Here is a 25548-nt window from a genome sequence, read left to right on the forward strand (position 1 = left end):
GGCCCTTGGCTAAGATGTTGAAAAACAAAAACTACTTACCAATCTACACTGGCCCAGAGAAGTATATTCAATACAGAGATCAATCCATCCTGCAGTGGATTGATCTAGGCTAAAAATAAATAATATTTTCCATAAAATATATTGGTTAAATCTCTAATTGTAGTCTTTCTTGGCTAAATTTATGTTTTACAGTTTCTAAATATAATAGTTTGTATTTTGTTTTCTTTAAAGCAATATCTTCCATAGACCATTTCTGGTATGTTAACAGGAAGATGGATATTAAAATTTAGCTATATAAATGCAGTGCAAAGTAAATGTTTTGCACATAAATTGATATAGGCATTACATTCTGGAGAGTGGTATACATAGGAAAAAAATACAATTCCACACTTCCAATTCATGGCTAAAATTCATATGTGTTTTAAAAAATATAAGCCCCAGTATATCATATCTACCAGGAAACTGAGAGTTCTGAGGCATGAAAGCCAGTTGGGTGACCTTGGACCAGTCACTCTCTCTCAGCCCAACTCACCTCACAGGGTTGTTGTGGAAGGAAGGAATATTAGGTATGTTCACTGCCTGAGTTATTTATAAAAATAATAAAGGCAGGATAGAAAATAAATAATAATGAGAATAAATAAATCTCATTATAACCAGATATCTTACATCAATACAAAATTATATAACTGTACAATGTTTCATGAGGTACACCACTCCATGTGGAAAGACAATGCAAAAATGATACCATTGAATATCCTCATTAGATATTTACAAAGACCATAGTTTTACTAATCCCTAACTTCAAACTCTGGAATCCCTTTTGAGAGGGAAGCCTAAAGTTAAGCATTTTTAATAAACCATGTGGATTGGGCTCATATTTCACCATTCATCACAAGAAACAAAAACAACAGTTAAGTTTTATTTCATTTACTTCAATTCTATTTGCATAAGGTCACATAATGAGACTGCATATTCATAAAATTCAATATAACAACAATTTGGAGAAAGAGCCTTCATGAACCTGATACACAAAACTCTGAAGTGAAACATAAACTCCAGTTCATTTATTAAAAATTAATGAGATTCATAACATATTGTTGGAACAGTGGGAAAACGTGTGGTTGAAAGACTGAAATTCACATTATAATGCAAAAGAGAATTTTTATAAAATGACGTACTGTTGGTATATAACACCAGAAAAATTACCTAGAATGTATTAAGGTATTTCAAATTTATGTTGGAAATGTAGATAACACGAAGGGTCATTTTAACATGTTTGGTGGACTTGTAAAAAAGACAGAAAATATTGGGTTCAAATACATATACTGATACAAATAATTTTAAAGACTAAGATTCAACTGAATCCAGAACTTTTTTTGTTGGGAATAATGGACAGACAACTAGAAAAAAACCATGGAAGATTGATTTTATATGTGATCACTGCTGTAAGACAACTGTATTCATAAAAGTAGAAAAATTCTGAAATACCCACAATGGAGGAAAGGTTGGTGAAGATGAATGGTATAGCAGAGATGGCAACATTGACTTGTTTGCTTAGAGAAATATAAACAACTACATTTATTAGCAGCTGGAAACCCCTTATGGACTTTTTGCTGAAAAAAGAAAAAAAATGAACTGATGATTTATGGATTTGATGATCATAAAGGACTGATTACGGAAAGAAGGAAACTTTGATGTAACCTTAGAGAGAGAGGGCGAAATGTACCTATAATTGCTGTTAAGAAAACCGGAAGCCACTTCTTTATTATTCTTTTTTTTTTTCTTTTTCCTTCTTTTGTACTTCTTTTTTCTATTTTTCTTTTTCACTTTTCTATTACTTTTATCCATTTCTCTTATCTTTAACTCAAAATTTGTTTTTACTTGGTGGGAAAACTTATTTAATAAAAGCAATATATTAATACAATATTTGAACTTAGGTGTTTGGAAATAATTTGAGTTGTACATCTAAATATCCACACTTAGATGTGAATAAAAGGAAGACATATATTCATGCTTAATTTATATATATATTTACACACACACAAAAAAAAACACCTACATATAGGCCTGGAATGAATTTTAAAATCCACTGTGTAAATTGGGGAAAAAAACCCAACAACACCAACCCATGATTATTTACAACATCTATATTTGCTAGCAGAGTGTAATTCTGCAAAATATTCAGATTTTATATCTCATGCTAATTGAATACTGAGAAATGGTAAAGTATCCTGATACTTATATTCATATAAGAGGAAATCACGATTTCCTCTTATATGAATGAAGTGCACAAGTCTTCGGTTCATGAGCTTCCCTTTAGTGCACTTCCATAGTCATGAATCAATCAGACTTTTTTCTTCTTTCTTTAACTAACAAAGATTACCACTGTATTAAACTCTTTTCTTTATTATGAAAAAATGGACAATTAATTTCGGCTTGTTCAAAACTACAGTTCCTTACTTTCAGATATAATGTAAAACAATAGGACAGTCCTAAGCAGCCTAGAACTGCAAGATTTCATGTAGCCCAGTCAACTTCCTGTTACATGACCTCCACATGTCCTGCTCTGGACATGTTCCCTATTTTCAGATAGGAAAACATGAAAAATGCTTAATAATCTCTATAATAAGTTTGGTTTAATGCAATTAATATGCACTGACATTACAACCCAAACCAGGATATACATGTGATATTCACCACCTCACTTTGCATTAGGCCTCCATTCGCTGCAGTCCTTGTCCCCCTCTAAATACCTTAAGTGTGTTCTTCAAAAAGCAATAGTTGCCCTCCACTGATTTAGAGGCATCCAATCTATTTGCAGACACACTCAAGAGGAGCAAGATAGAAGTGTATATATTCAAGACTATGAATGTTGCTGGACTATGCAGACCTTTTATTAAAAAGTCAATAGTTATTCTCTGATGCTACTGAATCACAGGAGTACAGGTTCAAATGAAAAGGAGAACCTCAGAGATATAAAGCTGGATTTTGATTGTAGAACAGGACGATTTAGATATGATTTTTAAAATAGTCTGGAATTCACTTAGGACTAATAGGGGACAAGATGTGATGGAAGGCCACAAATTGTTTTCCAAAATTTCTTCTCAGTTTCCCCCTCCACCTGGAACTTACTTAAAGGCAGAATTTTAGCTAAGGATACTTCTATGGGGAATCTGTCCATACTTTCACATCTAAAAAAAGTGTTTGCAAAAAAAGAGGAGTGTCATGTTGAATGACTATATTACCTTACTGATTTTTAATTGTCATACAGTAAGCCATCTTGATAAGATTTCAACCTTCAAAAGCAGCCACATATTATTAAATAAAATAAACAATTAAATTCCACTCACTACCTCCACTTAATCAAGGTTTGGTTGGTTAACCCAAGTTCATATTCATAATTATTCTCCATCACTTTCCAGAGAACAAATCACCCATGATTTTATTCTAATAAGATCCTTGAATGCAAACACATTGTACTATGGTCAGAAAGTATGATGCTAGATCATTTATTCCCAAATGAACATCTGGATAGGGCTAGAAAGGAATAGGCTATGCCAGTCCTCATCACCTGTGCAGAAAAGCATAAAATTTGTGCAGCCAGAACTTGTCAGCATTTGTGGGCTATAGCACTCACTAAACACACCCTTAAAGTAATTGCTTTAAGTAAGCACATTTATGTGCAACATGCATAAAATTCCAAACCAAGATAGATAAAATTTGAATATATTGCCTGTGGAAAATTTATAAAGTATGTAAGCCTTTTTGTAATTGTAACAGTGAAACTTTGACTTCTATAGGTAGGTCTTTGGTTGGCTTTCTTAGTTAAATCATTATGCATGGAGGTTGACATACTGTTGCCTGACATAAGTTGATGAAAGGAAGGAATTGTGCTTGCTTTTTTTTTTAAATTTCCATAGTGTGTCTCTCTCTGCTGGATGCCAATATATACTACATCTCCCTTTCTCTCCCTCCTTCTCACTACCCCCAATCCCAGATGCTGACAGAGTTAAAGGCTTACTAAAACCTAACTGCCTATATATATTTGAGAAACTATAAAAAGGGAGGAAATCTATGCCTACTTGTTCATCGCTGCCCTGTAAGCTGCATACATCTTTGCAGCAAATGCATTCTGAGCACCTTGTATCTGTAGATAAACTTCAGAGCTGCAAGGTTAAGTGGGAAATAGAAATCCAATGACCCCTAGCTGGGTAAGTGAGCTTAACGATTTCGCTAGTGCCATATGTACACAGTGAAGCTGAACATACTCCCTTCTGTGCTACATAGGAAAGGGGGAGATCAAACCAGGAGAATTACTGTGCTATGCATTTTAAAATGAAAGGCTAGAAAAACAGGAAAACCTTACCCAAAAGGGTTAAACTAATGAATCTCGACAGGGCAGGACCATGGAGAGAAAGTGAGAAAGAGAGGGATCTCTACAGTCAGAGATAATGCTCATGTTTGGTGTTTCTGGCTCAGCAGAGGCTTTCCATCACAGAATGCAAGTCAGATGAATTACTTGCTAAATCCTATTACTCCATGTGGATAAACCTTACATGCAAGTTAACAAGGCTGAAATGCTGGGGAATGGGTGCTGCTGAAAGTATATTCCAACATCAGAACACTCTCAGCTCATGAGATTTAATACAGCTTTGCATTCTAAAACCCCTCACACTAATATCATGTGCTCAAAATACCAGGAATATGCTCTATTTTCCTGTACCAACCATGAAAGAAAAAATGCACCCCCAGCCACAAAACAGAGAGGTGGATGAAAGGGTACTGAGGTTTAAAAGGCAGTGTCTGCTAGCTATCAAGCCTAATTGAACAGGAATGGAGTAAAAACTTCGTGTTGTCACTATGTTTGCTGAAGAACTATTCCCTGGATATTTGACAGCTGTGCAATATCTGTTCTTCGCATAAATTACTCTCTTCTAAATCACATCCAATAATTTTATTGCTACAATATGCAGAATGCACACACTGGTGCATGCATGGTTTCTATAACATGGAAGTTTAAATACAGTAGAGCTGATTGTAGTGTAGGGATTTGTTTATTTATATGAATGGGAGGGAGTTTTAATTCAAGAATTAAAGTGACTAGGATTTATATAACCTCAGTTTGAATAGGCAGCAGAAACACTGAGATGCAGCTTCCCATCACCAATCAGCCAAGTCACACATGCAGGCACTAAACTTAGCTCTCCTAGGCTTAACAAGGAAACCAACAGAGCAAGCCACACAGGCAACTCAGAGAAGCACCTGACAAGAAACCATGCACATTTGAAATTACAACATTGTACTTCAGCTGTCCAAAGATTTTTTTTTTTAACATCATAAATGAATTATGTTGTTAAATGGGTTTTTATCCATTTGTACAAGAGCCAGAACAACTGGCAAATAATTCACTTAAGTAGTGCTTAAATTTTAGAAGAGTGTGATAATGGACTGGGAAGAAAACAGGTTACTTCCATAATGACTCTTTTCTCTGCCCTTTTGCATTATGTACACTGACTTGAGCTGTACAAAATAAAAAGCAGGATATAACTCAAATAAATAAATTATGTGGGTTGCTCAGGGCCTGCTTCTGCCATTTAAATGTTGGCAGGAAGGAAGGGCAACTTGCATATTTCCCTTCTGGCTACTTATTTTCTTTTTCATTTGTATGGACAACAAACCAGTACTAGAGGAATAAGGAAAATCAGCAACAGAAATGATCCAATAAAAACAGCTCCATCCAAAGTCCATTTAGATATATTTTATGTAATTGTTTAGGAGCTGTAGAAGAACAGATTCTGTAGACTGGCTGGAAATCCTATCTACCCCACGATAAACATCATATATTAGCAGAAATTTCTTATTTCTTTTTCATAAAAAGCAGCCACATGGTTAATATACAACAGATAAAGCAAATCGTTTCAATCTCCTGGCAATTCTAGGGATGGGGGGGTTAAATCGGGTACAATGCCCCATCAAACGGGGTGGGGAAATTATACTTGGCATGATGAATCAGAATCAGTCGCACACAAACAGCTTAGTCACATCCACACGTAGAGCAGCACACACGCGTCTTTCCCTCCACCCGCAGCCCCGGTCAGGACTATCAAGCGGGAGACAAGAAGATGGTAAGAAAAGTTGGCCGATCGCCCCCTACCTGAGGATAGCTGTGTCTCCCTGCCTCACCGTGATGTTGTCAGTGCCTCGGTTATAATCCACGCTGCGGACCGGCAGCCCTGTAGGGAGAAGGCAAAGCAGTCTCAGTAGGACCAACGGGAATTGTCTCCGATCGGGCTGAGCCCTTCCCACCATGGCTGGAGTTGCGAAGGATGGACTTTTCCGTCTCTCTCTCACGCGCTCTCGGCGCTCGGAGGATGGTGGATTTAAACCCAGAAAAGGGAAGAGGGAGGGGGCAGCAGGCGAGGGAGGTAATATCCGGCCAGCGATCGAAAACCGCACAACTCTGCCTCCCCAGCTGATCGGTCCTCGCGGCTTCTTGGGGTCTCGCTTCCCGACCCGGTCCTCGCTCGCTGCCTCTTGGCTCCTCTTTTACGCTTCTCCTCCCCCCACCCTCTCTCTTTCGCTGCCTCGGGGTGGGAAAGAGAGAACGTCTTGTTGTTCCTCGCGCGCGCTCTTTTTGCTTGTTTAAGTCCCCCAAATGCAAGCCGGACAGAGATCGAGACGAAGAAAGCGGGCGAGGAAGCGGTTACACACAGACACACACACACACACACACAATAACAACAGAGGAAGGTAGGGGCAGAGAAGCCAGACCACGACGGGAGGGGAGCGAGGGAGAGAGACGAAAACAAACAAATCAAGGCGTCCAAAAGAGCTCCGAAAGGGCAAGCGAGCCCCCTAAGGCAAGAAGCTGCGACTTCGCCTGCCTGCCTCCCCCTCCTCCTGCTCCTCCGGCGTGCGGATGCTTTCGCAAGAGCGAGCGGCGGAGCAGTCTCTGCGCTCGGCTCTCTCCCTAACCCACTTTCCCAGGCGGAGCGAAGGGAGGAGGGAACGGGCGAGCGGCTTGGCGGTGGAGGGGGGAAGGGGGTCTCCTCGTCGCCTGACTCGGTGGAAACTCGTTTCCACGCGCTCGCCCCGCCGCCCTCTCGGACCTTCCCCCTCTCCACCCCACCCCACCCCAGGAAGCCCCTCGCGCACCCCTTCTCCCCTTGAGCCGCCGCCTGGTCAGCGCGTCCCGGCCAAGCCCCCGATGCTCTCTTGGGTTGTCGCGACAACGGCTTCACTGGAGGCATGCCCCCTTCTAGAAATAGGGCGGTGGGCCGTTAGAAAAAGGAGGGAAACGGGATGGGTGGCAGGAGGAAGGGCCGGGGACTGAAAGGAAGGGAGAAGAACAAAGGCTGGGGGAACTGGGAATAGCAGGAGGGGAAAAGGAGAGTATACAAAGAGAGTAAGGGGAAATTGGGCAGGTGAGAATAAAGAAGCAAACTGAGTCAAATTTCATCCAGTGTTAGTATCTCTCCTGCTATTAGATTTCCTTTTTTTTTTTTAATTCTACAAGCCTAGAGCTGTTCCCTTGCTCAGCAAACTGAACTTCTGTGAGGCATTGGCTGAGGTAGGAGTAGCTACAGCTTGGCAAGCATCAGGAGGTTAAGTGTGGTTTCCAGTGGCTGGCTTGCCAAGCTGGCTGCTTCTGCATTGATGAACAGATTCGAGACAAGTGCTTACAGTGAGGGAAAGAGCTGCTACAGGATGGGATGGGTGTGTGTGTTATATTCGTATAAGTGTGGTCTAGATGTTCATTCTGGGAAAGGAGAGGACACAGGCATGCTGGCCTGATCCCAGACATGTGTAACTCCCAGACCGTGTGTATGTGGAGTCCTGTATGTGTGACACTAAATCTGCAGTTTAAATCTCTCACATGGGAGCTTACAAAGATTTGGGGATCAACTGTCGGCCAAAAGGACTTGGAACATAGTGAGGTCAGAGCTATAGATTTAGAGGTATAACTCATGTTTCCAATTTACTTCCATGCTTATGAACAAGGCTTTTGGCATATGAGTTTTTGGCTCCACTTTGTTAATCCACAAAAGTAGTTTATTTTCATGCACAAATCAGAGTTCATATTATCCATTACCTATAAGGCCCAACTATTTTCATAAGAGTTTTTTTTTCATTAGCTTCTGAAAACATCCCTAAGTAATATCTGAATGCAAAATCTAAACATTGCACTCATTAAACTTCCATTTTTCACCAACTGATTTTTTTTTACCTTGTATTGAATGCAAAACAGGGTTTGCTGTCTCTTGCCCCTTTTTCTGCAGACTCCACCAACTGTGCTCTGATATTTCTTAGTCAAGAAGAGGTTGCTTTATAACAGAAGCAGAAAATCTCTGGCCTGGGATTACATGCATTCCTCAGCCTAATTTCATATGGCCATCACCCTCATTTCAAAAGCCTGTTACAGTCAGCACAGGCCACTGACAGAGGTGATTGATCCTTTCCTTGGCTGTCTGCTGTCTAAAAAACAGTGAGCCTAAGGAGAGTATTAGAAGATAAAAGAGGAGGAGTGTGGAAGAATGTTGTGCTCCCAGTTCGTTTTGGTTCCTGCTCCACTCTCCATGGACAATGTGGCCCCCCAGGTTTTTTCCAGTGGGAATGTGCCTGTTGCCTGAAATAAATTGGCTGGTTGATAAAAAAATATTTCTGAAATGCAATCACAAATATATATACAGTTTTCCCTATTGGGATATTTTAATGAACACAATATGATCTACAAAATGAAATGGATGATGCAGAAGTGAAAGAGTAAGAAAGGAAAATGTGGAGATATTTCTTCCCCGCCCATAGTTGGTAGGACAGTCATTTTTGCTTTGATGCAAAATGGAACATTCTTCTGGAAAATTGGCATTTCAGACTCAGATACTGCTCTTTTATCCTTTATTTTTCTTCTCCAGATAAAACATTCCCTACCAGAACTTCAGACCAGCAATTCCTCCCCCATCTCTCTTCTGGGCCCTTGGTGTGTGAGGGTCTAATTGGAGCAGAGACAATGATGGTATTGAGTTGCCTGGAGTGTGAATGCTGCATCTGTCCTCCCCAAATGCCAGCACTGGCAGCTGGGGTTCCAGTTCATTTGAGCAGCTTCACCAACTTGACCCACAGAGCATTAAGAGAGCAGCTCATGTACCATTGGGCTCACGGCATTAGAAAAGAGCTTCATAGAGAGTCACATTCATGAGATGGGCACCCATATAAATTTGATAGATAGATAAATAAGCAGGCAAGCAAGCAAGTGGGAGATACCTTGGATGATAGCTTAACCAGTGCTGCCATCTGCTTTTTATATTCCTCATATGTATGAGAAATGCATGCTTAGTGATAAAGTTGAAGATGCAGCTGACTATCTATCTGACTGCAGCTTGGAGGAGAGCATGAGAAGGACAAAAGGATCAATTGGAAAAGTATTGTTTTGTAGGAAAATGCCTATATGAACTGTTGTTGCTTCACTCCTGCTGCCAAATTCTGAAGATATTCACCAGGCTCTGAATTTTACTTCTAATTTTGCAGTGGGGCAAACCTGCATTAATATTCAGCACACCATTTTTATTTTTTTTTAGTATTGTGATGCTTGGTTGCTATCATTCAGCAATGTTCAAGGATGAGATCTTTGAAGAATAAGGATATCATGTGAATACTGGCAAATTATAAATGGGAAACAAAGGAAATTGTGTCTGTGTGCTATAGAATAAGACTGTGTATTTTAAAATAAGATCTTCATATGCAAGGCTGTTTTCATGCTAACTCCAGATTATAGGAGATACGAAACAGGCCAAGCAGTAGTATTGATTTAGCTTTGGTCTCACACAGTGGTTGCTAGAGCTGGATGATGATGCACATTCACATCCAGATCAATAAGCACACTCAGACTACTGAGGCCCAGAGGAGCACTGCCACATGCAAGCATACGCATTAGCTGGGTAGACTATATCCTATTCCTGCATGAAGATATCCTTTATTAAATTGCTGCATTTTTTTACTAGAACTAGTGTTTTCATGTTTTATAAGTATCAAGTTTTGGGATAATACAAGAACCAATATGTAGGCTTATTTATAATTTTTAATACAGCTGGTTAAATAGTTGCCCAGGGCAGGTGGCAACACCTAGCCACCCCCAGCTAAACAGGATTAATATTTGGATGGGAGATTGCCAGGAAATTCCAGGGTTGTAGATGAGACTGTGAACTTGTTTTTTTCAAGTTTTCGAAAAAAAACATCAAGAAGATATTTCTTGCTGGGAAGAAAATTACATGAATTACATAAACCCATGGAATCACAAAGAGTCAAACTCCTCTTGAAGGAATCTTTACATGTAGTTTTAAAATTACATCACCCTATGACGTTTTATTTACGTTTTCAGTTAAGAGAGGAGTGAGTGGGGGGAGGAAGGGAAGACTTCTTATTTTTGGATCTGGATTCTGAAGTGAAAATGTCCACCAAATTCTAAACTAGAATATTTTAGTGGTAATTTCTCACAGGCATCATTTTATAGTCTTTTTTTATGGTATGGAATACAATAAAATTATCCTGACATTATTGTTTTACATGTAGATATATGCCCCAAATTGTCCACTAACCATTCCTGGCACTATCAATTGTACCAGGTTTTTTTAATTGACTTTTTACATTGATTTCTTCAATATACAATCCAATATCCACTTTTTAATAACCATATCTTTATTTATGTATAACAATTTTTATATTATCCAGTCAAAAGATTCTGAGTAGTGTATAGTTGTGTATAAACATAGCAACCAAGCATCCCATAGTATCAATACCTCAACCTAAAAAACATAATAAAAATATAACAAAAATGACTAAAAATGTTCACCAACTAAGTGTCAAATGTCCATTTAAAAAGAAAGGTTTTCAGTGCCTTCCAGAATATCAAGCCAGCTGAGTGTAGGGGCCACTACAAAGAAGGCCTACTATCTAGCCCACTTCCTTCTCATCTCTTACACTCAGGGGGATTTATTTTTATAAAATACATTTAAATTTGATATTGTTATTCCAGATCAGTCTTCCTTCATCTTGTGCTTTCCAGGCCATGCTAGCTGGGAATTATGGGAACTGAAATCCAAAACATCTGGAAAATGTCAATGTTCTAGTATTAGAAATTGGCATTTATGGGTATAAGCTTATATTAACTTGCTATTAATATTAAGACTACATTGCACTTTTGAATAATGAAGCTTTTTCCTCCCTTGTCCAAAATGACTTTGACAAGGACATCATTGTGAAATAACTCAAAGCTTGTGATACATTGAGTGTAATCTAAAGCTTCCAACTCTAGTAGGCAGTAGTGCATGCTTAATTCCATGCAATCATATGAGTTGTTCATTTGTAGTTAATAAGAGTTATTATATGTTAATTAAATACCAGTGCAGTAAAGAAAACATATTTATTGGAGATTAACAATCACACAATGCAAGTTGCATCTGCCACGTAACTGCTAAATCTGGCTAAATATATCTTTATCTTAGAATATTTACTTAGGAAGCAGTTACTACCCTGTTAAATCTAAATTTAATGCCTAGTTAAATATATTTAGGATTCACTTCATGGAAAATGGCATCAATATGTTTTATATGGAAAATAATAGAAGTCTTCCCTGGATGAAATAAGGCAATGAAAGCATTTCTGCTGGTTGTAGTAACTACTAAATGCCCGATGGAAATACAAATGGCAAGAAAATTTGTCTCCTCTCAAGAGAAGGCAGATGACTAAAACTACCTTGCTGATTTGGTCACAAAATAGTCTTCAACTCCCCTGTTCCAAATTACAGAAATGTAGAGCTGGAGTGAGGACCGCAAAACAGGAGACTCAAAACAAAAAAAAAAGCAACAACATTAGGATCACTTAAGGGCAAGGTTTTGCACACTAACACCCACATCATACATACATAAAGCTATTTTTCAGAATCTGGTGCTAGTTGAGTTAGGGTTATACCCAAACGAAAGAAAATCTTATAGGAAATTTCTTCCATAGTTCTAATTTCTCTTGCCTTCTCTGCATTTCCCCTATAGTTTTTTTCCTGCCTATTTTATTCTATTGCAGTGCCTGCAGTGCCCCAACACTTTTGCTTCTGTACCTTTTTTCTCCATTTATACTGTACTGCCAAATTCCTGACCTGTTTGTTGATTCTGCCAGTGCTCATCTTCACTGCTCTGATTATCTATTCTACCCATTGCACTGGCAAGGCAAGCCTGATCATTGGATATTGTTTATCATTCATATCTAAGTTTCTTGCCCTTAACTGCTCAAGGCTTTTCACCATCATTCTTTTTATCATCAGCTAACTCTCACTGACAGAATATAAAGCTCTTTACCCTCACACATCATTGAAGAGTTCACTCCTCCTTCAAATGATTTGGGCCCTTCTCATATTTCAAGTCTTGCTTAAAGCAAAATATTACTGCAGAACTATTTTTTAAAACCTCTTGTTCCTATGATTCCCATTTATTATTGCATAAAATAAGTGTCTCTGATTATTCTAATGGCAGTAATCCTATCACATGATGTAGCATATGTCCTTTAATATGCAATTCTAGCTAGAGAAGGATTCTGAAAAACATAGTTTTTATTTCACATATACACAAAGATTCCATGCTGTGTTGCAAAAATCTGAAAATAGGTTGATAGGGCCTGTGTTAGCAAGCTACAAATAAAACAAAATTTGAAAAACAAGTGAATTCCTGTTAAATCAGGGACTGTCCCATTCAGCATCTTCACACCTAGTCCAGAACAGCATTTTACAACTGTCTTGCCCCATTCATGGAATTTTAGAGTGATGACATACTCCATTGACAACATTCCTGAGTTTTCAACTATTTCTGTCCTTTTGAATACTGTGAAAGATCTATTGAGGAAACATAGCACATATAATATTTCACTTGTAAGTTTAGGCCTCTGTTCAGAAGCAGTGAGTTTTGTTTATATTTCTCTAAGCCCACCCTGTTTTGAATTCCCTGAAAACTTACAACATGAAATAATATTCCAATGAGACTTTGACTGCTCCTGCCAGATCATCCAATAATGGCTTAATCTTGACATTTAAATGCCAGTCAGTATAAAGAAGATCTAACAGGTAAGCAGAATGATATTATTGATCTTGAAGACTGCACAGTAATATTTTGGATATTATACCATCTCTTGCTGAGGGTAGTACCCAAACTGCATGGTGAGATATATTGATACATTTTCAACAAGCCATTTCAGTAGATCCGCAAGAAATCTTACAAAATTTTCAAAAGAATTGAAGTAATTGTTTATTCTAAAATTAAGTCCTTTCATAAAAGACTTCAGAGCCTTTGGCCATATTAATTGGAAAAGTAAAGTCCAACATATCTAAAGGACATCAGGTTAGAGAAGGGTGTTTTAGATGCAGATAATTACTGATTGATTGTCCCTGACCTGCATTTTTCTATCTGATACACAACGAACAATTTCAAGCTTCGTGTTTAAATATTCTTTTTGTTGTTTTTCCTACAAATCTTCAGAAAAACTAGTTTTCAAATACGGGCAAAATTCTGTTTCCCAGCCTATTCAAAACTCTTTCTAACAAGTGCCAATAGTTCCCCAAAGACTCTTTTGATATTGTCTATTAGTAACGGATGAAGAAGTTGCAATGCTTTGCTGAAATAAAACTGGGTGCATATTCATTGACCAGAGTAAAATGTTTATTTCTGAATGAAAATGGTAACACATCTGTAATACTATGCACTTCCCTATACCCTTTATAGTAGTTCCACAGCATTCTATATGGTGTTTCATGAGCCAAGAAAATTACTCTTGACATTTTAAAATGGTATCAGTAGAAAGTGAATTGTCAAAATACCATAGGTATGAAGTCTAATAAATAAATATGTAACACTGGAGAGGTCCCCCAAAATGATCAGTTTCAGGTTTTGAAAAAGTTAGAGAGAGAGAGAGAGAGAGATGTAATGAATATGATAAACTGATCTTTCAAGAAAAAAATTAGAGAATGTACACAAACATTTTTTGTTTTCTGATACTTTCTTTTTTTAAAGATGCAAATGGAGAAAAAGAAAAGCGTGTTCTTCTGTGAATTTTCACTATTTTTACAGTTTCTTCTCTCACTACTGATTTTGGCCTCTTACAATTGTTTTCATCCTGTTTTGTGCTATCAGTTCCACCTATCATGCACAGAGAGTTTTTGAAGTGTTAAAAATGGACCTTATTTAAAAATCACACACAGTTGGTTTCATCACAAATTGCTTTTGAGCAAATGTCCAAACAGATCACCACAGGCTAGAAAAAGTTCTGAGGAATGGGCTTAGCCAGGATAAAAACAAAATATGTTAAATCAATTTTGCAAGAGAAGTGGAAGAGGAAGAAGGAAGAGGAAGAACCAAGAAGGAAGATAAACTGCTGCTGCTGCTGCTATTTTCTAAAAACCGCTGACTGACTGCTGATGGTTTCTGGCATGCTGCTGATTGCCCATCATGCCCGATTGGAGCATTGCACTTGCTAACCTAATGTACCTGAAAGGATATATAAGGAACCCATTTTCCAGAGAACAAGCACACTGACAGAGCATACAGGGAGAGCAAAGAAGAGTCTGGTGGGGAAGTCAAGGGATTGGATCCTTCCTTCTTTCTTTTTATTTTCTTTACTTAAGAAGGCAGCTTTTGGGATCCTACAACCAGAGCAAGCCAACAGAGAAGTTCTGGATGAGAGTTTCAGGAGAGAGTCAAGGGATGAGGCTCTAAACAACTTGGTAAAGGACAGGTTGCACCTTGAGAAGACTAGGAAGGATGTTTGGCAGGTACCTTACCAGTGTCATCAGGAGGGTATTAAACTAGAACAGAATGAAGAGGGTGATAAAGGTTCAGAATCAAATATGCAGCCAAAGACGGGGGCTGTAAAAACAGAATGCAAAGGGAAAAGCAGTGTCAGGGTGGGGATACAGATTTTCACAGGAAACTGAAACAGAGAAGCCTGTGGATGGTGCCATTCCAAACCTCAAATGTTTCCAAACCAGTGAACAGAGGAAGATAAATAAATGGGCAGAACTAAAGTTCTTAACTCGGAAGACAAATATGATGATACTCATGATTGAAAGTACTAGAAGGCTACAACTTATTTGAAAGGAACACAATAAACAGAAAGGGTGGAGTACTATACCATATGTAAAGAAAAAAATATGTAGTTCGTTCATTTATTCTTCAAATTTTGCTACCACCCATCTCCCCTGAGAAGAGGGACTCCGGGCAGTTTACAATAAAACCAACATTAAAACAATAAGTATACAAAAATATAAATAGGAATTACCAAATATAAAATAAATATAAAATAAATATAAATATAAAATCCAGGTGGCCATAAAAGATCTAATTCAGTGAGGAGAGCTCTAGGGCGCTGGCCACCTCCAAGAATAACTACTCCCCTTCCCACCCCAGGCAAGATGGCAGGGCCAAGTCTTCAGGTTCTTCCAGAAGGTCAGGAGCGAAGGGGCTTGTCTCATCTCTGGGGGCAGAGTGTTCAGAGGGCAGGAGCAAATGAAATTCTCTTACAGATGGGGTCTGCAACATGCCCTCTCTGCATGATCAGGTGGGATGGGTTGATGTCATGGGGATGAGACGGTCCCTCAGGTAACCTAGACCCATGCCATGTAGGGCTTTAAAGGTCATAACCAATACCTTGAATTGGACCCGGAAGCAAACTGGTACCCAGTGTAGCTCACGTAGCAATGGTATCACATGTGCCGGTCTTGGGGCACCAATAATTGCCCATGCAGCCACATTCTGGACCCGCTGAAGCTTCCAGATACTCTTCAAGGGTAGCCCCATGTAGAATGCATTGCAGTAGTCTATATGGGAGATGACCAGGGCATGAGTAACTGCTTGGAGGGCTTCTCAATCCAGGAAACGGCATAACTGATGCACAACACAAAGTTGTGCAAAGGCCCTTCTGGCCACGACTGCCACCTGCTCTTCGAGTGGGAGTTGTGAGTCCAGGAGGACCCCCAGATTCTGCATGGGGTCTGTCTGGGGCAGTGCAACCCCATCCAGAACTAGAGATGACAACTTCCTGGATACAGAGGAGCTGTTAACCCCCAGCCACTCTGTCTAGTTGCACAGAAACTCAGGAATATGGAAGAATAGATGTATTTGGCCAAAGCTTAAAATATTGGAGGAACTTACCCTAAAGAAAGATTTCAGCATGGTTCTCTAACTATAGCTTTTGGTTCTGTAGAAATGGATAAACCTCCTCCTCCTCCTCTCCATTTTAATTATTATTGTTTCCTCCCACATTCCAGAGAAGAAAGAAATCCTCAGAATAGAGTTTAGTTGTTTAGTTTTAGTTTACTTTGTTGTTTATTGATTAGTCTAATGACATATCAGATAAAATAGGATAAAATAATACAACGTATTAGGATATAAAAATATTCAGTGAAATAATCATGTAAGATCATCCCTTTGGCAGTTGACCCCAATCTAATCTAGATAGAAAGCTCTCAGTTGAATGGCTTTAGCTATAAACTTAGCAGTCTTTCTTACTGTCCATGTGTTTGTACCCTGGAGGAAGTAGGATATCTTATTGATAGGGTTCCAATGGCTGTCCTGTCAATTAGCAATTTTAAATGCTATGACCTGGCTGAAGCATATAATGGGCAGTCAAGAAGATATGAGTGATGTCCTCTATTTGTGGCACCCCACATATCTCTCTGGATAAGGTACTTGATGAAATCGCCCCATGTTTTACCACAGAGTCCAGCAGCTAAAGTCTTGCTGTGGTTAGGGCTGTTCTTTGGACATGTATCAGGCCCAGAGTTAGATATTTTTTCTAGTTGAAAGGTCTTTCTCTTCTGGGCCAGCCATTTTAAGAAACTGATATAGCCATGAGATAGGGTGGGACATGCCAGACTGTTCAACAAGACAGGTTTTTTGGTAATCTATCATGGTCCATTGAAAGTCTTTTCTGCCAATAGTTGAAAGCTCGAATTATTGTAGAGCTGTGGATGGAGTAAATGCCTGCTTCAGCTCTCATTGCAGCAGCTGGAGTGCTTTTGTCTTATTTCTTGTTGTTGCAGCCCACACTGTTCTGTACCCTTTTCCACTAAAAAGCTTATTTACTAAACAAATATTTATTTATTAAACAAATTTATATTAAGAAATAAGATTTGAGGGGAGCCTTAAATGCAGTATAATTTGATGATAACTATCATGACAAAACTCATGACCATATATCCTAGATTGACCAGGAATGACTAGGAATTCTGGGTTACTTGTTCCAATGACCAGGACTTCTGTTTTACTTGAAACAAATCAGCAAAAGTTTTTGCTTTTGAATTGTTTAACAATAACTGTAGCAGAAAACTTTATCTTCCTCTTCAGTTCCTACTACCATTTACTGTAATAAAGAAAACTTGGAATAATCATGAATTAGTTTTGGGGGAATGATTGTGAGTTGCATTCTATTATAGAACACAGAAACAAATTTCCAGGGTCAGAATTCATTTATTTTCAGTGTGATTCTTTTACACTAGGCTTTAGTTGGTGGATGCCAAGGCTTCTGTAAATTGAACAAAAATGTAATAGATTTCACAAGTCTATAGTCTGCCCACTACTGCTATATATCTCATAAGATGGAGGATATATATCTTAGCTGATTGCCTCTCCCTCCCCATTGTATTGTATTGTATTGTATTACTTGTGCTATTTTCTTTACCTGAATCTACGGTTGGATGTAGTTTATTTTATTTGGAATGTATTGTGAATGTTTGATTTGGTCTTGGAAATAGTCTTGATAGGTGTACCCATAAAGGTGGAATATACAATGTTTTAAATAAACAAACAAACAAACAAACAAACAAGATTCTGAAGACGTATTGGGTTCTCTTTCCTGAAACCAAACAGTAATTATTGCTTGTGGTTTGTGTGTTTGCTCACTTTGAGTCTCTTTCCCCTCATTGTTCCCAATACTTTGAATCACATCTCTTATTTTATATTTTAGGCTTGTCAAAGAATCTGTACTGAAGTGAAAATATTGGGAAAGACAGATTCAAATGCAACTAAATTTGTTCACAAACTCTTCTTGTAAGGTTTCATTTGCGCACTTGCTTCTAGGAGCAGTTTTGTGAATTCTGCAAAGCTTTTTAGTGGAAAAGGGTACAGAACAGTGTGGGCTGCAACAACAACTTTCCTAGAACAAGGAGGAAGAATAACAGTGTTGACATCTGTTAGTTACTGAATGTTCTGGTTTATCATTGATTTGTAAGATTTATATACTGCCTTTTCTCTATGACCTCAAGGAAGCCCACATAGCAGTCCCACTTCAAATTTTATCTCAGTCCAACTCTGAGAGAAAATAATTGATCCAAAGTCACCCAATGAGCTTCCACGGAAGAGTAAGTGGATTTGTATCTGGGCCTCCCCAGTCCTACTCATCACCATAACCGCTATACTCCACTGGCTTTTAACACTATATGGAAACAATTCTCATTGTTTCCATATAGTGTTAAAAGCCAGTGGAGTATAGCGGTTATGGTGTTTCAATTTATTTATTTTAAGATTGCTGGGGGTGTTGTGATGGTTTTATTTAAGATTGCTTTTCATTGTTTCCTTGTAAACCATTATGGGCTTCTTGGAGAACAATGATCGAGATTTATTATATCTTTTTTTTCTTCAAACTTCTCTGAAATGTTGGAGTAATTTGCCCCTTCCAATTAATGTGAAATAGATGCTGTTTATTTGCACAGGCAGATTTCAGCATAACTGTGGATACAACTCTATGGTTACTTAGTTAGAGGAAAGTTAGCACTTAACTTATATGCATGGAATTCCAAGGCAATTCCCATATATATAGCAATCAGCAACATTATTTCAGTAAACCTTTGGTTATTTAAGTATAGATACTCTGGTTTTTAGCTTTTTTAAAAAAAAATACTTTAACTGTCTTATGCATGCTAATTATTTTGTGTTCAGTGCTACTTTTTTAGTTTTAGATTTTAAAAAGTCTTAAGAATATTTTTTAAATGACTGAACATTAGTGATATTGTTCAATTGATTTCATTTAATGCTGTTGTCATTTTATTCCATCATTGTCTAAAATGTTTGATTGGAAATATTTTTGTACTGAAGCAGCTTATGATACTTGGGTAAAATGGATACAAATATTTAATCCAACATTCCCTTTGTCTATCAGTTTCAAACAATATATTTTCTTCCAATACTGGAAAATTATGATTTGTTCATGAAGAATGAATCTCATCCTATCTCCCCCCCCCCCCCATCCAATGCACACATACCAGGTCACTGTTTCTGGGATCCATTTTGCTCAGTTTAATAACAATTTTTGTTTACAAACAGGGAATGATGTGGAGGTGAGGAATATTAACTCCATAAAGCTAATATTTACATTCACAAGAGGGAACAAAATGCTATGGAGAAGAAATGGTAACTAGTCAGAGAAAAAAAGATACCCAGCTTCCATCCTGTAATGAGGACTAAGCTGTATTGCACAAGAACCTCTTGAGAATGTCACCAATTTCAAACATCAGAAAAAGTTTCACTAACTTATTACACTATAAATGTAAAAAAAGCTCTTTCACCTGTTATTACTCAATGAACACCTCAGATAGCAGAAGTCGAGGTGGGCAAGCTATCTGCATCTAATCATACAGCCTTTCACACAGTATCTGTATGTGTGGGGAGCTGTAATGTGTGAGTCCCCTTTCTTTACAGATTTGGCAGACTGAGGACCTTCTATACAGCTAGGATGCTTGTTTTCTGTAGGATTTCAAACACCATATAAAGAATGTACATATGGGCATTTCTAGATCCAGGTGCCTCTTCTGACAGTTTACTCTAGGTTAAAATTACATAGAAATATTCTGGCAATGGATATGATTATTGATTTTTCAATAGTTATGACTGAATTGCACTATTTTAGACTCTTCTTAATTGGCAATGACATCTGGACAAGAAAATGCAAAGCCTGCATTTGCATAAGTACATTCTTATGCAGTTAGCAGTTGAACACTGAATATATTTCATTTTCTTTGGACTGAATAATCCTGCAAAGATACCATTGTTAGTGAAGATAGGAGAGCAAATATCAGCATATATGAATAAATTCAATATGGATACAATTCATCCTTTTCATTAAACTCTTTCCTTTGTATAACAGTCACAGTTTTCAGAGACTTCAAAGTTTATCCAGTAAAAAGCAGAACTGACAATTTCATTGCTCAGATCAGCTGAAAGCTGTCAATAGTCTATACACAATCTGGAAATAAGTCTTATTGATCATAGTGGAAGTAATTTCACACTGACTCATAATTTTTAGACAACTTGTATAGGATTGTTCCATCTGAGACCTGTCTTCTACACCATTTGTACACTCAAATAAAACCTATCGAGATTACCTTCTTATCTTCTAATCAAGAATGCTGAACTTTTAATCAAGAGAATTTTTTCCCCTAACTATAATACATAAACCTGGATCTGTTCAGGAAGGTAGGTCATGACCACCTACTCCAAATGTAAGTGAGTTGTCTAGCAATACCATCAGCATTTAAAAAAAATTCTTTTAAAAAGGAAGGAAGAAGAATAAGCTTACCGATCTGTCATGAGAAGTGATATGCAATTCCATTGCCTTACCTAACTCTTCATCCTAATAGAATCATGGGAACTGTAAAGAACATATTTTCCTTGTAAGTGCCCTCTAATATGCTTCATGTATCATCCAAGGATACATGAATGGACATTAGGAACAAAACATTTGCTGCTATGGTACCAACATAATGGAATGATTTTCCTAGAGAAGCCTGCATGTCTTATCGTGGTCAGTACCCCAGCAGCTTCTAAAGAAAGGGTAGAAGGAGCTATTGTGTTTCATAATTTTATCGTTAACTATTTTATCAATACTGTTTAATACTGTATTGATTTATTTATACCTCTGCATTGTTAGCCCCTCTGAGCACAAATCAGAATAAAAGTAGGGTAAAAAAATAAATTAATATAAACAAACGTAGTAGCTATGTGAACCATGGCAGTCTTAAAGGAGAAAAGCGATCATAGAAAAGAATAGCATCAAAGATTTATTACAAAGCAGGTGTTCTATCCTGTTATGGTTACAGATGATACTGTGTAGAGCAATGATCCATATTAAACTCCAATGACTCCGAAGTGACATGTGTACAATGATATCATCACATAAATGCTGTGATTATGAAATTGTATGCCACTATCTGACACAAGTATGTAAGTCACAGCATTTACATGATGATGTCATCACATATTTCACAATTTGCTTTCCTTTGCCCCATTTTGGAGATATCCACAACTTTACCAAGGAAAATTGAAGACAATTGCCATAACATATGAATGGCAGGCTATCCTTACAAGCTTGATTAAAAAAAAAAATCTACTAAAACTGTAGAGCATTCTCCTCCTGATTGGTTTTGCTCTTACAGCTTCATTAACTTCATAATTGTAATCTCTCCAATGAAGATATCTATCTTCACGTATTCTGAAAGTCATCCATCTCTCCATACCTCTGTACAAACACATGGCAGGTTTATGAGAAGATATGATAGGGACTGAAGAAAATGAGAGCCAACTCCATTTCATGTTAATGCCTATTTCTTTGTCCATGCTGATGATTGGAGATAAAATATTTTATGGGGAAAAACTTGCACACTGTGGTTGATTCTAAGATGACTGACTGAATGGTCAAAATAGAGGATTTTGAGAAAACATGAGCAAGAGCAAATCCCAATTTTCTTTTTCTATGCTTACTTTATTTCCTTCCTGTTCATAACAAGGAAACAAACAAGAGAAATCATGATCTATATTTTCTGTTTTCTGCCTGAGGTTTTTTTTTTAATCATAAAAGGTTCTCTGTGACACATGCTTCATTATTAGTATTTTCTTACAATGCCACTAGTCTCTTTTTTAAAAAATAAAATGTTTTCTGCTCTGTAATACCTCTCTCCTTTACACTTTCCAACCCACTGGAAAGCTGGAAATAAATTATATAAAGGAGCTCAGTACTCTGCCCATCCACCAGTCTCCATAAGTCAGTCACCAGGTTATCTCTCTGAAAATAAAATGGAATGGGACCAAGGCTGATTTGTTGGGTAAAGCTGGAAAAGAAAATGTACAGTTCAAAAACTATCTAGGAACTGAAGAGAAATATATTCCAGAAAAAAAAAAAAATCCTCAAATGGGAGAGGTAGTTTAAAGCTGGATGAAGGTAATATTTATTGCCTCATCCTAAGCTTACCTGCCTTCTCCTCCTGATCTCATGATCCAGAGTAGAACATATAAAATCTGCCCTATGCTTGCCAGTCCATATGTACAACCACACACATATGATAAAGCAGAAACATACAAAGATACAACATATTAATTATGCAGATGAAAATATGGATGCCTTCTATGTTGTCCACAGCTGGTAAAAGGGTTGAAAATTATTCCAGAAGACATGATCTACATTCTTTTTATGCTTTTTTTAAAAAAAAAGAAAATCCATCACAGGATTTCTTCAGTCATAGCAGCAGTTCTGTGTGAATGAGGAATCTGAAGACCACTGTCTTGGCCCTCCAGATAAAAGGAGGTTGACCTGGAGCTAATGGACTCTGATGCAATAGTCCATATTACTAAATATAATGCATGAATGAGAGAGAAGAGGTTAAACAAAAGGCAGTATAAAAAAAGGCACTTCAGAGCAGGAATACACTTAAAAATTTGTTCTTTTAAGCTATTTTACATGCCTGCTAATTGAAAACTTGAAATGGTTGGCAGGAGCAGAAATCAGAGCAGTTAGTCCTGATTTGAATGAATCCATTCAGACTGGAGACAAGCAGTGCTTTTTAGGTATCAGAATTGTTATTTAAAATGGTATTCTCAGTATAGCACAATATTTACAACATGCACTTTTTTCATTTATTTATTTCGAACATTTGTAAGGCTGCCCAATTCAAGCAATGTGACTCTGGGTGGCATACAACAAAACTAACCCTATATCATTAAAACAATCCAATATATCAAATTGTGAACCAAACAGGACAATTAAATGACTAAAAGGAAACTCCACTCAACTGGAATGCCTGGGAAAACATATTGGCTGATAACCAGTACACTTGGAGATGAAGGAAAAAAGTTGGAAGCTAGTCATTACAGCAATTGAACAGGACAGCAAACCAGAACATGGGAATTTTGCAAAGGAGCTGGTGAGTTTGTGGAGCTGATTAGGCGTATTTAACGCTAATTGTGTTTTTCTTCTGGATGTGGGGTATCTGCTTGTTTGCTTGCTAAGCCCACAGCCTGAGCGAGAGAAGCATATAGCTGGTGATTATTTAGGCGGCTGCTTCTTCAGCCAACAGCTTAGTCCCAGCCCACATTCTTTAGAAAGAGGACAAGTAGTTACGAGCTCAGCAAAAATATAGGGTTAGCAGACTCCTGTACAAAACAAGAATATGTGAGTTTTATAAAGGATTTTGTCCATTACCACAGATTAAGTATAATCTGGGTGAGGAGGCCAGGACTGAAAGCAGTGTAAAAGTACAACATACATTTTAGGCTAAATGGTTCCTGAAGAAGAAAATAAGTTATCAACAATAATTGGTATGAAGGTAGAAAGCCAGCATAAGAGTGGAGGGGCTTTTCAGTTTATTGCATACAATGTCAAATGTTTGCCTATCTGCCTGCCTGCTGGGTACAAGTCATGGGTTTTTATTCATTGAAATGAGTTCCTGGTTTTCAAAGAGCAAATCCATTTTCTTGAACCCAAAATAACTGAACTAGAGAGACAGACAGAGAACTATGTGGACAAGACCTTTCAGGACATGGCAGTTTTATCCACTCTTAGGAGGCAGTCCTTTGCTGTCAGAGATTAAGTACCTTGGAGAAGGAGGAAATCATTTAGAGAATAAGGGAGATGTTCCCCTAGGAGGGATTCAGAGGATACTCAGGTATTTGCCTGAGAAACTGAGAATTCTTAAAGAATCCAAATGAGGAATTGCTGGTCTAGAAAAAATACATAAATTGCCATTTAAATCATCCTCAATGCCAGAGGAGGGGAAGGTAGCCAAAAGTCACCTACTTTTATAAAGTGACCCAGGGGATATCTGGGAATGTAGAGGCCAGTCAGCTTAAAGTCTATTCCTTGATAGAAATATAACCACCACCACCATCGCAATCCTACACACACAAAACAAGAACATTTGCTGCAGGAACAATCAGCATAGATTCTTCAAAAGTAAATCCTGGCTCACCAATGTTTGTGTTTTTTTAGAGTGTCAACAGGCATGTGGATGGGAGCAACAAAGGTACATGCGAATTCTCAAAAAGCCATTGGCAATGTTTCTCATTTAAAGTTTTTAGTAAACTTAGTGGCCATGGGATAAGATGACCTGTCTTTTTATAGTTTGCTAGCTAATTAAACAACAAAAGCAAAAGATAAGAATGAACCAGCAATTTTCTCAGTAGAGAGAATTAAAAAGTAGTGTTCCTTAAACACTATGCTCTTGGACCAGAGCTTTCTCACTTGTTCAAAACAATCTTGACTTAGGGATAAGCAGTGAGGTGGCCAGAATGTCTTTGAACTGCCTGAATGGCCAGCCAAATGGCAATTGCAAATCAGTTTAAGTAAGTATAATGGGAAGTGCATTGATGCAAGCCCACCTAACTTTACATACACATTGCTTGGGTCTGACCTGTCTGTGACCGATAAGGAAAGAGATATTGGGGTCCTAATAGATAGCTATACAAAAACATCAGTGCTTGACAGCTGTGAAAAGCAAAATTCCATGTAAGAGATCATTAGGAAAGGGAAAATATAACTGTCAACATTGTAATGCCCCTTCCATAAGTCTATGGTTCATCTACATCTGCAATATTTATAAAGTTCTTGTCATTTCGCTTGAAAAACATACAGGTCTGGAAAAACAGCAGAAAAGACTGGATACCTTCCTTATGAAAAAAGAGAGAGAGAGAGAGAGAGAGAGAGAGAGAGAGAGAGAGAGAGAGAGAGAATATCTGGGTTTCTTTAGTTTTGAAAAAAATGCAATTGATCAAGATATATAAAATTATGAATGGCATGGAGAAAGTGAAAAAGGAGAAGTTTTTCTCAAAATGCTAGATGCAGAGGCCACCTAGGGAACTAGGTGACTAGAAAATTTAAAACAGACAAAGGAAGTACTTCTACACACCATGAGAAAACATGACGATGGCTACATCATTTGGATAGCTGTAAAAACGGATCTATAAATTCATGGAGGACAAGACTGTCAAGAGCAATTGGTCTTGAAGACTAAGTGTTATCTGTAAAATATCACATGCAGGAGATAATGGTTGGACAATCCTGCTTGTGAGCATCCCAGAGCATCTGGTTGGCCACTGTCAGAATAAAAATGTTGGTCTAAGATGGGTCTTAGCTTGATCCAGTAGAGCTGTTCTTATGCTGTGAGACTAATCTATATATACTGAATATCCATGGTAAAACTATTCCTGAAATGTACTTCTTCAGCTGCAGACATTATTATGTCTACATATGTGAATC

At 37.8% G+C, this 25548-nt stretch overlaps 1 protein-coding gene across 1 annotated transcript in view; it reads right to left on the reverse strand.

The window, feature by feature from the left end:
• Window positions 1–6908, reverse strand: part of LSAMP (limbic system associated membrane protein) — a 551275-nt gene extending 544367 nt beyond the window's left edge. The window contains exon 1 of the mRNA XM_063305680.1: window positions 6155–6908. Coding sequence (XP_063161750.1) covers window positions 6155–6309 — 155 coding nt within the window. The 5' untranslated portion in view covers window positions 6310–6908. The remainder of the gene's footprint in view (window positions 1–6154) is intronic.
• Window positions 6909–25548: the final 18640 nt, after the last annotated feature.

Source organism: Candoia aspera, chromosome 5 (assembly GCF_035149785.1).
Source record: "Candoia aspera isolate rCanAsp1 chromosome 5, rCanAsp1.hap2, whole genome shotgun sequence".
In the NCBI taxonomy this organism is placed as follows: Eukaryota; Metazoa; Chordata; class Lepidosauria; order Squamata; family Boidae; genus Candoia; species Candoia aspera.